Source organism: Stegodyphus dumicola, chromosome X2 (assembly GCF_044657685.1).
Source record: "Stegodyphus dumicola isolate Sdum_Otavi_A_Nest chromosome X2, ASM4465768v1".
NCBI lineage: Eukaryota > Metazoa > Arthropoda > Arachnida > Araneae > Eresidae > Stegodyphus > Stegodyphus dumicola.
Window position 1 is genome coordinate 50,694,260 of NC_140781.1, and position 13,020 is coordinate 50,707,279.

At 33.6% G+C, this 13,020-nt stretch overlaps 1 protein-coding gene across 1 annotated transcript in view; it reads left to right on the forward strand.

Annotated features, from left to right (window-relative positions):
- Positions 1–13,020, forward strand: part of LOC118191223 (uncharacterized) — a 94,400-nt gene that overhangs the window by 18,284 nt on the left and 63,096 nt on the right. The window contains exons 4-6 of the mRNA XM_035362023.2: positions 4,358–4,592; positions 10,788–10,970; positions 11,137–11,310. Coding sequence (XP_035217914.2) covers positions 4,358–4,592; positions 10,788–10,970; positions 11,137–11,310 — 592 coding nt within the window. The remainder of the gene's footprint in view (positions 1–4,357; positions 4,593–10,787; positions 10,971–11,136; positions 11,311–13,020) is intronic.

Consider the following 13,020-nt stretch of genomic DNA (forward strand, 5'->3'; position numbering starts at 1 on the left):
AATATGCAGAATCTCATATGCAAAGTTTAAGACATGCAGGAATATAAAATATGCAGATATGAAATGACTTCTGAAATGACTTTTGTGAATTTTCGTAATTAAATGTTTTCCTGAATGCATGAGATATTCTAGTGATATGTTTTCAATCAGAGCGTATATTACTTTTTTTTTGTGGTATTTATTGGCTATAATGCCTGAAAGGTACTGCCATGTAATTTAGCTCCAGAGCTTTGTGCTTGCACAATTATTAGTCCGTATTTATTCAATATTAATTGGAACATTTAAATGTAACAAATAGTTTGAAAAATTAAATGCAACATTGTAAACAGTTGCAATTTATTTTTACATGAAATATAAAAGTGCAAAGTGATATTTTAAAATACTTTTTTGCATTTTTATGTTTTATGTGTTTTTCAAGCTCTTTGAAATTAATACAATAACTCTTTCCAAATAATTATTAATTGATATTTTTTCTACTTTATTACTGATTAGGTTAAAATAATTTATTATTCTATTAAACTATAAACTGAAACACTCAAAGTGTTTGTAACAAATAGGTTCCCATCTTCTTTTTTAGTAAATGAATTACATGAATGCTTCTCTTATTTAATTTTCATTCCCCCTTTTAATAAAAATGCATGGTTTAAACTTCAGAGATTGTTTTTTAGGAATTACTGCATCTGTTGTCAGTAGATTTTGGTACAGATACAGGCTTTAATTTTTTCATTAATTGAAAAATGGGATTGGGGGCAGTGGCATAGCCAGAACTCTTGCCTCCTAGGGCAGTCTCAAATTTGTGGCTGCTCTTGGTGCACTAGCAAATTTCCAAATAATGTCAAAATTAAACATGGAGAAATAAATATAAAGCATTGACTTTAAAGTAAAACTTCAGTTCCAACATTTTAAAATTGTATTATTATTTTGCTTGTTTTCTGTTCATAAAATCATCAATGCCAATGTGGAGATCTATTTTATTGCTCCAGTTGCTGTAACTCAGACAATGTAGAAAAATTTCTTAGTTGCAAAATATGCATGTATAGGTCCTAAGTGATTTTTTATTTAGAAAACTCTTCTTACAGCCCACCAGCGGCTGAGTGGTAAAGACGCTGAACACTGGTAGTTCGGTTCGAGGTTCAAGTCCCGTGAACAGGCTGGCAGCACAGACGTTTTCGTGGTTTTCCCCACGTGTAACATGTATATGAGCCAGTTTCCCTTAGAAAGTCCTCCACGAAGGCATCCCTCCTTTTAGGCAGATAGCCTTTATGTGCATTGCCATAATTAAATAATCCATTCCAATCCTCTTCTTACAACTAGCAATTTGAACAGCAATTGTGAGGAATGTTCACTGGAGTATTGCAGTATTTGAAACTTTGTTATGGAGTTTGTATTTTAAAAAAAACTGCAAAAGTTCAAAAGGACTGTCCTTTAACATGCATGTTTAATTTACCTTAGTAATAAATAACCAGTGTTAACACGTTGACTGCCGTGGCACTTTTCGGATTCCAGTTCAAGAAGCCAAATCGATCTAACATATTATGTTTTTAATTTTTATAATTATATTTTTGTTAATTTTTTTAATAAATTTTCTGTTCATGCAAGCCAGCATTGATTTTTTGTTCTTTTCCCAGAAGCCATCTATCGATATTAGCACTGATATATTCCGAGGTTATTCGTAGCTGCACAAAAATGGCAAGTAAACACAGTACGGGATAACTCGTATTTGGCTTCCTAGTAAAGAATGCAATCTACAAGTTATCTCGTAGTGGCAGTCAACATGTTAAATAGTGGTATAGCTCACCAGAGTACTGCTCGGGTACATTTAAGTTTTTGAGATAAATTAAGCTCTAACCAGAGTGCATTATTGGAGTCATTAATAAGATAAGTTCCAGTGCATATTTTATGAAACTAAAGTTTTAGCAAAAAATTCTTTTTGATCTTGTAACATTTTATTTTAAAGGTAATTAAGAATTGGAAATGTATGCTAAGAAATAATATGGAGATTTAATAAAAGTTTCCCACCACCACAAATATCATCTGCACAAACAATTCCCATTGTTATATTTATTCATGTTTTGTCAAATGATTTTTGGCATTTGAAAGAAAGAGACTTACTTTAGGACACCGTGTTGTGAAATTAGTAAACAAATATTGGTATCATTAAGTACAACGTGTCTGAAATCAAACTATCATGTTACCAGATTAGAACCATCATTTACTTTCAGTTATGTTGCAAAATGTCTGCTACGAAATGTTACCAAATCGTGTGTACAGCTTTAGGTACTAATGTTATATCATATGACACTATCAAGGTTTGGTACTGAAAGTTCAAAAACAAGGACTACGACATTCAAGAAACACGGTGCTCTGGTCTCCTTACTGATGTTGATGAGGCCTATATGTGAGAACTTGGGGAAGGAAATAAGTATGCAACCTCTCAAGAGCTTGCAAAGGAGTTAGATGTTACTGCCATGTTCATTAGTCGTGCTATGCATCATATAAACTCGATGTACAAGTTCAATTGTTGGGTTCGCATGAGCTGACTTTAGCAGATAAGGGCAGATGTGTTCAGACCTGCCCTAATCTGCTCAAATATACACACAAGAACAAAATTCTGGACTGGATTGTCACTTGTGATGAAAAGTGGATTTACTTCAACAAGACAGGCCAAAAAGATTGTTGTTCTGTGCCCGGTGAGCCCATTGGCAGCGTAGCAAAGTGCAATTTGACTAACCAAAAAAAAAAAAAAAAAAAATCATGCTTTGAATCTGGTGGGATTGACATGGTATTATCGGCAAAGAGTATCTGGAAAAAGGTAAAACTATGAACAGTAAGGGGTATAGTAAGATGCTAGTTCGTGTTGATGCTGCTATCAAACAGAAACATTGAACTGAGTTCCAGTGCAAAAAGGTAATGTTCCATCAAGATATTGCAAGATAACATGTGTCTTCATTCACCAGCTGGACTGTCTATGGACTCAAATGTGATCTTTTGCCACACCCACCATATAGTCTGACATCTCTTCTTTGGACTTCTTACACTTTTTCACATCTGTAGCTACATCTTGCTGGTGTTATCTTCCATTCTGCTCAGGACTTCCAAAATTGAGGTTGATCTGTTTTTGGACTCGTGGCCACCAAGTTTCTTGGCCAAAGTTTTAAAAAAACTGCAAAAACATTGGAGCAAGTCATAGATTTGGAATGTGATTACTACCCATACTAAATGTACTGCTTTCATGTTCCCCCCAACTGTATTAAGAACCTTTTTTGATGGAAAACTTTCATTATAACCAGATTCCTATCTTTCCCTGGAAGGAAATTTAGACATTCAAATGAAGAAAAGGTCTTATCCAGCAGCCAAAACCTTACCCCCAAAGAAAAGCAATATATTTACTAGAGCATATTTGGGAACTTTCATTTCTGAAAATACTAGTAGTCCACTGATTTGAGATCAATCATTTAATGTGCAATTTACTGTAGGATAAGGGAGGGGAATCACTGTTTGCATTCCTAAATATGCTCCAAATAATAGTAGACCTAATGTAACAAAATACTAGGGTAAATGGCTCGGACATTCCTAACCCAAAGACTTCCCATGGTAAGGAGTTCCTACATTCTTTCAGGCCAACCAGTAGCTGATCGGTAATGTTGCTAAACACTGGTAGTTTGGTCTGAGGTTTGAATCCCATCAATGGGCTGGCTGCATGGACATTTTCATGGTTTTCCAAATGTGTATATGAGCCAGTTACCCTTAGAAAGGTCCTCCACGAAGGGATCCCTTCCGTTAGGCAGATAGCCCCAGTGTGCTTTGCTATAATCTACATGAGCCAACCTACATTCTTTCAGAATGATGCAACCAAATATGAAAGTGATTACTTATACAGAATCTTACTTTTATTCTCAGCTTACAGACAAACCTTGGATTCAGGGGCATATTTTAGCTTTGTTATATTTTCTGTTTGATAACTATAATTTCTTTGGCAGGGGATCATGAGTAGAAAATGTTTGAATCATCTTTTTTTTTCGTGCCTACTTTCTCCAATAAAATTTTCTTCCATGCTCTCATAACATTTCTAGTATTCTCTCTTTTCTCATTAGGGGTGCTTTAAACATTTTACCTTTTCTCAATAATGTGCTGAAAAAATTATTTTTGCTCCTACCATCTCTTAAAATAGCACATTATATCATGCATTCAGAACTTCAGAGAAGTTTCAGAAGTTAAAGAAAGTAGAAAAACATGCATTTTTTTATTTGAAATTTTGATGCTTTTTGGCATCAAAATGGCTGAGAAATTTCTATTACTATTTAAATAATTTTAAATATTTTTTTATAAAGATTTAAATAATTTTTTTTTTTTTCAGTTGCAGTAATCCAACTTCAACTCAGAATAACATGTGGTCTCAGATGCGATATAACAGTGAGAAAAAGAATAATCAGGAGTATATGTCACATTCCACTGTAGTTGATAGTGACAGTGTGGGTTTCACAGAGAAAGCAAGCCAATCTCAGCACTTGGGTCCAAATTTTTGTTTTAACTCTTTTGAGCATGAAAATAGTGATATGCCGTCATTGAATTATCATAACAAAATTCATCAGGTATGAATTCTTAAATAAAAATAAAATTAGTTATTTTCTGTAGAAAGCCTAGCTGTTCTGTATGAAGTGGCTAAAAAAATTCTGTGTTTTTGTTTTTCTTATAAGTATAAATTAATCTGTTGTTCATAACTTTATGCAGAATGAATATTTTGAATTGTTTGTTTTATTTGAATGATTATATACTTGTACATTGTTTAAAATGCAGCTATTTTAAATGAAAAGTATTATTTTATTATTAATAGTTTGTTAAGACAAAGATTGGCAAATGAGAATAAAATAGATTTTATGTATTTTTACATAGAACAAATGATCATTTTGTTTACTGTCCAGAAAGGAATTTCTTTTTTTTTTTTTTTTTTTTTCTTTTTTAGTAGATGTGTGTGAGGTAGTTGTTGGCCCGTGGAACAATAGCAGTTTGTTTCAGGCTTAGTTTCTAGTAGTGAAACTGGTTGACTTCATGGTTTTCTCTTCATTTAACATAAACAGCTGATAGTATTTGGAGTGCTTTGTTATAAGTAGCAGTTAGCAATTTATGCTGCAAAGCAAATTATCTCTTGTATGTAACAAAAATGTTTGCTGTAAATACATTAAATGATGTGTTACTGTGCAATTAAATTATGCATTAAAAGATAAGGAAAAACCAATATTATCACTTAATTTTACTTATATAGGACATATAAATCATTTTTGTAATTTAACCAAAAGCATGAACAGTTTGTTGCCACAATGTTATTAGTTTATATTGGCTGTAATGTTATTATGAAAATGAGGTACCAAGTAATGCAGTTTTATCAGATTGACATTGCAAAATTATGAAGTAGAAAGCCATTAGTAGGTAGCTAATGTGGGGTGCATGTTGTTTGTCATTTATAAGAATGAAGTTGAATGCTGAGTTTCATTTACAATGGCAAAATTCCCATATGGCATTCGCATTTGACTCCTTTATGGGTTAGTTCTTTAGATTGTCAAAACACTTACTGAAGAGAGAAATTCAAATGTCATTTATAAGAGTGAAGTTGAATGCTGAGTTTCATTAACAATGACAAAATTCCCATATGACATTCACATTTGACTTGTTTATGGGCTAGTTCTTTAGATTGTCATAAAACTAACTGAAAAGCTGAAACATTATGACCACGTACTCAATAATGCATTGCACAAACTTTGGCCTGCAAAACCACTGCAGCTAACTTTGTCATTGAAGTCATAAGTTCTTGGTAGATGACTGGAGACAGGTTGTACCAAATATGTTAGCAGCGGTCATGCAAAGGCGAGATATTCTGACATGGTGGTGTCTGAGCTCTGAGCTGCCGCTTCATAACATCCTAAATATGCTCTGTTGGGTTGAGATTTCATGAGTCAGGAAGCCAGGACATTAATTGGAATTCATTCTTATGCTCCCTGAACCATTCCAACATAATTTGAGCCTTATGACATGGGGCATTGTTTTGCTGAAAGATTCCATTTCCAATTGGAAAGACAGATGCCATGTAATAGGGGTAATTTAAGGGTACAACTGTTCCATAGTTATGTTCAGATAGTCCGCAGCTTTCATGGTCTATTCCACCACAACTAAGGGTCCCGTAGCCTCCCTTGAGAACGTGTCCCAAAGCATATTACTGCCACTACCTGTGAATGACTTGCTGTACTGGGAGAACAGCTGTATACATGGCAGATGGCGAACCCTGAGATGACCATCAATGTGATGAATGAGAAATCACGATTCTTACAACCAGGCAACTGTCTTCCAATTGGCCATGGTTCAGTCTTGATGTTCCCAGGCCCACCGTAGGTGTAGTTGACAGTGATCATGCTTGGTCAACAGAGGCATGCAAATGGGACATCTGCTGCACAGTCCCATATCTAACAGTGTCCGCTGAACTGTGTGTTCTGAAACACTTACACTTGGACCTGCACTGTATTTTGCTGTCTTCTGAGCCACTGTCTGGCACTGAGTTTGCTGTACCAAGTGGGACAGTCTCCAGCATCTTTTTTCTTTGACTTGTGGACGTCCAACATCCTGATGTCTGTTGCTAGTTTCACTATCATTTTATCCACTTTGCATAAATACAACAATGGCTGATCATGAACAACCTACTGATTGTACGGTTTTGGAGATACTTGTTCTGAGTCTTCGGGCAATTACAATCTGCGCTCTATCAAATTCGCTTAGATCAGCAGCCTTTCCCATCACTCTCAGAAGTAAGTGCAAGAATGATTCTTACCTTCTCGAGTAGGAGTTAAATATGATTTCCACTTAATGACATGCTCTCCACATCATCCAGATGAGTTTTTTGGAAAATGTGGGGATGGTCATAATGTTTTAGCTCGTCAGTGTATATTTAACTGTAAATAGGTGAAATGTTCATTTGCATGTGTATTTATTTCCAATTAACTAGATTGATTAAAGCACACATAATAAAAAATGGCTGAACGTAAGAAAATAGTCCTATTTAGTTTTAAGGCAGTGTATTAATTAAATGGAGTCTAGTTGAAAATAGTAAAACTTATATGCTTAATGTAAATGTACATTTCTTGTATTTTCTGATAATCTGCTCCCTCATAGAAAAGTTGCTGGAAGTATTAACGAGGCAATGCATTATGTTGCGAAAATAGTTATGTGGCAACCCAGGTATGCGAGTACCTGTTTAAGTATATGGGAACATCTGTTTAAGTATATGTGGATTTGTACTTTTGAAATTCAATCATCATTTCTCTAATTAGTGTTTTGTTTTGTAATTGAGTATACTTCTTTTTCTTGTAATGAATCATATTAGGTCTGTGGTGTGTGCTGACAGATGAAAAAGTGTTGCATTTCTACAGAATTATGCTATTTTGCCTAATAATGTAGAATGCAAAAATTCACATTCTATGAAATTTGACTTCTTAAACGACCAAATTTCATGGAAATACAATGAGAGAAAAATGCAAGCAAAGTGTTAGAACGTTGGTCAGAAATTATTTTGATGATGGGCCATATCATGTTTACAATAACTATTTGCTTTATTTATTGTTGGCTGATGTGCTGTGCCAAAGTTGTGCTTGATTTTGTGCAATTCTGTTTTTTTTTCTTTAAAGGAAAAAAAAAAAAAAAAAAGATTTATAGGTTTCTCATTTTATTATTGTTGATTTTTGCTTTTATTGACAAACTACTTTTTTATAAAATTCTTAGTGCACTGCCATTTTAAAAATGGCTTTTGCCTTTCTTACATTAGCTTGTCAAAAAATTAGTTACTAATAAGTTCACGAATGCTTTCGAAATTTGACAAATGAATTTCGACTTTTTGATGGGGCTGTGGATAATCAGAAAGTATGATATTTTTATCAAAGCCACATTGCTATTGCTTTAGGACACCATAAAGAATTATGTACAGTTATGTTATAAAATTCCAATTCGGTTCATTATCTTCTAAATTTTTGGCTGGTTTTGTAATTTAATAATCTCTCTAATATCTTTGTAGTCATTTCAATGGCTTAAGTTACCTTTTGTTTCACTTTTCACGTTCTTATCACTGTAATATTGGTTCCTAATGAGTCATACATCCAGAATGTTTTTGTCTGTAAAACTCTGTAGCCTGAATTGTTCTTGTCCTTTATTCCCCGCTTTCCATTTTGAAATCATCAAATGCAGACAATGGTTTCAGTGTGCTCTTAAGCTGATATTTCTTCTTAAGCAAAACTTTCATCCTAAAGCTCTTAATTTTGTTCCAGACTTTAAATTGTGAAATTCAGTTGATCATAATCATGCTTTTCTTAAAAATAATTAGTCTGTCAAATCTTTTTTTTCTTTCTGAAATTGTGTATGGTTAGTCTGCGCTCTACATCATCTGCACAGGGGTCTTTGAGATTTTAGTGTGATCATTTTTTATTTAGTGTCTTTTCAGTTAATGCTGTTATTTTATTGTTCATATGTATTTTAATGCATTTAATGGTACAAATAAGAATAGTGTGATTACAAATTAGTTTTTGTGTGCATTTTTGTTTTTTTTAGGCACTCTGGACTCAGTATTTTTTTAAAGATAAAGTACACATACACAGTTGCATAGCCAATCAAAGGAAGACTGTTCGTCATAGTCTTACCATGACAAGATTTATTCATCACAGATTCTTTGGCTAGTGTAAGAATGACAGGTATATTTTAGGATTCAGGGACCTCTGAATAGGAGTGGTCTCTAACCTGTATTAGGCATTATGATTTATTAAACTTGGCTGTCAGAAGAAAGGGGCCTGATTTAGTGTCTGGAGTTGTATTTTTATGCTTTAGAGATATCACATTTTTTTCCCCATTATTGGATTGATCGCTGTTTCAAATTTATGTTCTTTTGATTTTATACTTTATCTAAATGTTAAATATGCATTTATATTTCTTGTTTAAGTAAAGCATATTAGCCTCCTCTTATCTTTTTCAATTTAAAATGAGATAAAATAGTATAGGATGGTACACTGGAACTATGCTTAAATATAAATTAAAACTGAGGCCCTTTGCAGAGAACCCATCTGCTTCATCAGCTGGAGCTGGAATGGGTGGTTTGATCATGCTTGCCATGTTTTATTGGTTTTCGGAGGGTTGATGTGCTTAGAATCAATATAGGGCCAGCACCAGAGCTGGTGCAAATGGTGTGGCTGTACTGGGTAGTAGAACTTAAGGGCAGCAAAATTTACAGATGGTGAAATTTTTAGAATTTAGGAAAGGCAGTATGTAGGGTCAGAAAAAATTTTAGAATTTAAGGACATTGGGCAGCATAATCTAGGACCTGCGAGGATTGCACCTGGCAGCAAAAACCTCAGCACCAGCCCTGTAATGATATCCAGATGCATGGAAGTTTGAAGTGAATGTCTGTGTTACAACACTATTTGGTGATGATGGCATAGTTTGGGGTGTTTCTCTAGTTTTGAGGCTGTTTTTAGCCCAATTAATTTGACCCTTGTTCCATTCAGTTATGGAGTGGCATGCTTGGCGAAGTATATGACCAACAATGTGCTATATTCATTTATGAACTGTTTGGCAGAGATCTTGGAGCTATATTTCTTATTTTCAGCAGCTCTTATTGATAATTTTCTGGATATTGAGCAGATATATCGAGTTTCTGTGCTTGTATTGTCATTGCTTATCAGGATAATATATACACCTGAAGTATATATTATGGCTACGCCTGATGTATTTGATCTTAACAGTTTCTAGATTGATGGGACTGGAGTGATGGCAAATATGTAATCAAATTTTTAAACCAATCATCAATTAATCTAGTCAACCTTTTATTTAGGTAGTAATTTTATTTTTAAAACTGCTGTAGAAACAGCATTTGCATGTGCACTTGAACTCGCTTGTAAAGTGGTTATTATATTTGGTTTAACTTTGTGTGCTCCTTGACTGAGTATAGTTAAAAAACTTAAATATTTGCAGTTATTTGAAGCAGAGCATTCAAGAGAATTCCAGTGTGCCTGTTTAAAGAACCTTGCTCTTGGCTTATATGAAACCATTAGTTATAATGAGTATCTATCAATGCATAATATTGTGATTGTAGTGATAGCCATTTATTGTTAATTTGTTCCAGAAATTTCATCAGCATTTGTGTTAAACTCACCTCACCTATAACAGATTATGTAATTGCGACTTTTACATAAAGGTGTAATCATTAACATCCAAATAAGATTGCAATAATTTCATTATATTTTTTTTTGTAACACTAAATTTTAAAAGGCACTCATAAAAAATGTCTGACCCTGTGAGGTAATTGAAATGGTTTTATGACCCTCCAATGAATTTTCATTGACTAATCTAAATCATTGTTTTTGGTAATTATATATAATTGTTTAAAAAAATGTCATTCTGAATATATTGAATTCTTAGGAAATTATACATCATGCCACACAGCAATGAGCATCATGACCAATGGCTGTTAAATGAAACTACTCATTTGGAGTGTATTTTGACCTTCTGTTCTGTCCGTTTAGTTTAGAAACAAATCTTCTCTCATATGAATCATCTGAACAACAGAATTGCCCTTTGCAATGAAACCTGCATCTTACTGCAATTAATATAACTTAGTTTATCGTTTCATTTCTTCTTTAGAGAGCTTGTCTTTTGAAAATGTCTTGAATTGCTATCCCATGTGTTAGGTATTTATTTTACATTTTATCCATTCCGTTTTAATTGGTTATGTATTTTACATAAAACTTTGTTCACTGGATTAGGTTTCAAGGCATCCTCGACAAATGTTTTTGCAGCCTGAAGGGAATATTTGCAGTTATGAAGATTTAGAAAATTTCAGCACTTTACAAAAACCTCAAAATCCAGATAATGATTTATTCAATGAACCTGATTTTAGATTTTCAGACTTGGATGCTAATACAATGTGCGATTCTGAGGACCAGCAAGTAAGAATGATTAAAAAACTTACCTTTCAATACATATAAGTTTATATTTCTTTTGCCTGTATCTTGAAAATTAAATTGCTTCGTTGCTGTCAATTTTTTATGTTCATTATCATAAAAAGTTTTAAAAAAATCTAACATGTTACTGTTTTAAAACTTTTGTTTAAAGTGTTTTTGGACCCAGGACTTTGGGAAACAAGTATCAGAAGCCTTAAATATGGCCACAAGTGTTGCTTCATGGCCCCCATTTTCCATTTCATTGTCATTTCCTCAGCAAACATCTAGTCAAATAAATTCGTGTATTTCTACGCCAGCACATTTTAATGAATTAGCAAGGAAACAGGTAATTAAAAAAATTCTAGTTTTTCTGATTATTATTTTAGAAAGGGTCAGCAATCTTCCGGTCATCGAGGACACACAATAAAATTTAAAATTCTTAGTGGGTGCTACCTATTCAAGTTTCATAATCAAATAACAAATGTTACTGCAAACTAGTTTTGTTTAAGAGATAAAACTTTATTGAACTAAATAAACAAGTATTTTTAATTTATACTCTTTAAATAAATTTTTTTGATATGTCAATGTAAAATTTGTGTTTGTAATTCATCTTCTAATTTATTATAATCAACAATATCATTTGAGTTGCATGCTCTTAAACAATTATCTAAATGCAAATTGGTTGGTAAGTTTTGAACAAAACTTCAAATAAGTCCATACTCGAAAATAACGTCTTACAATTATATGTACTTGAGCATTAAGAATTAATCTTTACCACACGACTTCAAAATAGGATACTGACTTCTGTTTACCAAGCTCCAAATATCTTATTAGTTTCATAAGATTTTATAATGTAACGTTGCGCACCTCCAACTTGCACGCAACCAAGGGGTGACTGTGAAAACTGTATAAAAGATAGAGTCTTGTGAAGGGTTTAAGTCCCTTTTTATTCAACGTAATAAATTACAATTGCGTGCTCTTGACGCTCACAGACTGTGCCAACTCGGCAGTCAAATAAAAATAATAACCTGAAAAGAAACTAAAAAACAAGACTCTAACTACGAGGCTCTCTAAAATAACTAACTCACCGCGTTTTACAACACCGCTGCTAATTCAGCAGACTTGAAGCTCACTTGAATGATTAACACTACTTCCCGCCAAGCACATAGGCCGAAACGCGGGGTTCTTCAATTTCTCGCTAACTACCTCCGCGCTCGTGAAGTAAGAATATCACACCGAACTCGTTTCCTTCTATTTAAATCAGAATACTTCCGCTGATAATTTGAATCCTTGCACGTTCTACTAAAATTTACATATTCTGGCATTGGCAGTTCCAGGGGAAAGTAAGGCTTGACAGGAAAGATAGTTTAAACTTAAAATAAATGTTAGTTGAAATAAATATAAACCCTACATTTGCCGCTGCCAGAATTTGGAAAACTTGGAAGCAGGTCCTACAAACGACGTGTTGTAAGTTTCTCTAATTCTGAACTAACTGGCGAGAACCTCGTTTACATAAAAAAATCTTATGTAACAATTTGTATACTAAAATTCTGTTGATCGTTATAAAGCTCTCTTCTTACAGCAACTTTTCCTGGACTTCATCAATCAATCTTGGTCTTTCCTTCCAGCATCTGGAAGGAATAAGTATCAGTATCTTTCTACATACATTATAATTTACACTTTCTTGACACAATAAATTTTTGTTTTTAAACGATTCGTTTTTCTTAGTTATTGCTTACTTCACATTCATTCAATTTTTCAAGCATTAATTTAACTTTACCCTGGCTCTCCACTGTGTGTGGTGTCAAACGGGAATATTCGTGTTTTAGTCTTACAACACTTCCCCTAACCACCATGATTTGTTAGAATTCAACGACCAAATAGACACACCTTACTCGACATTCTACAACTCAATGAGCTACTTTAATATTCTTAAAAATTCAAATGTAGGTGGAGAACCCTACAAAACACATTCATTCTAACTTCCCCCTCATTCATCTTTAAACATGCAGGCTTTCGCTCTAAAGCATGACTTTACAGTTTAATACTTAAATTT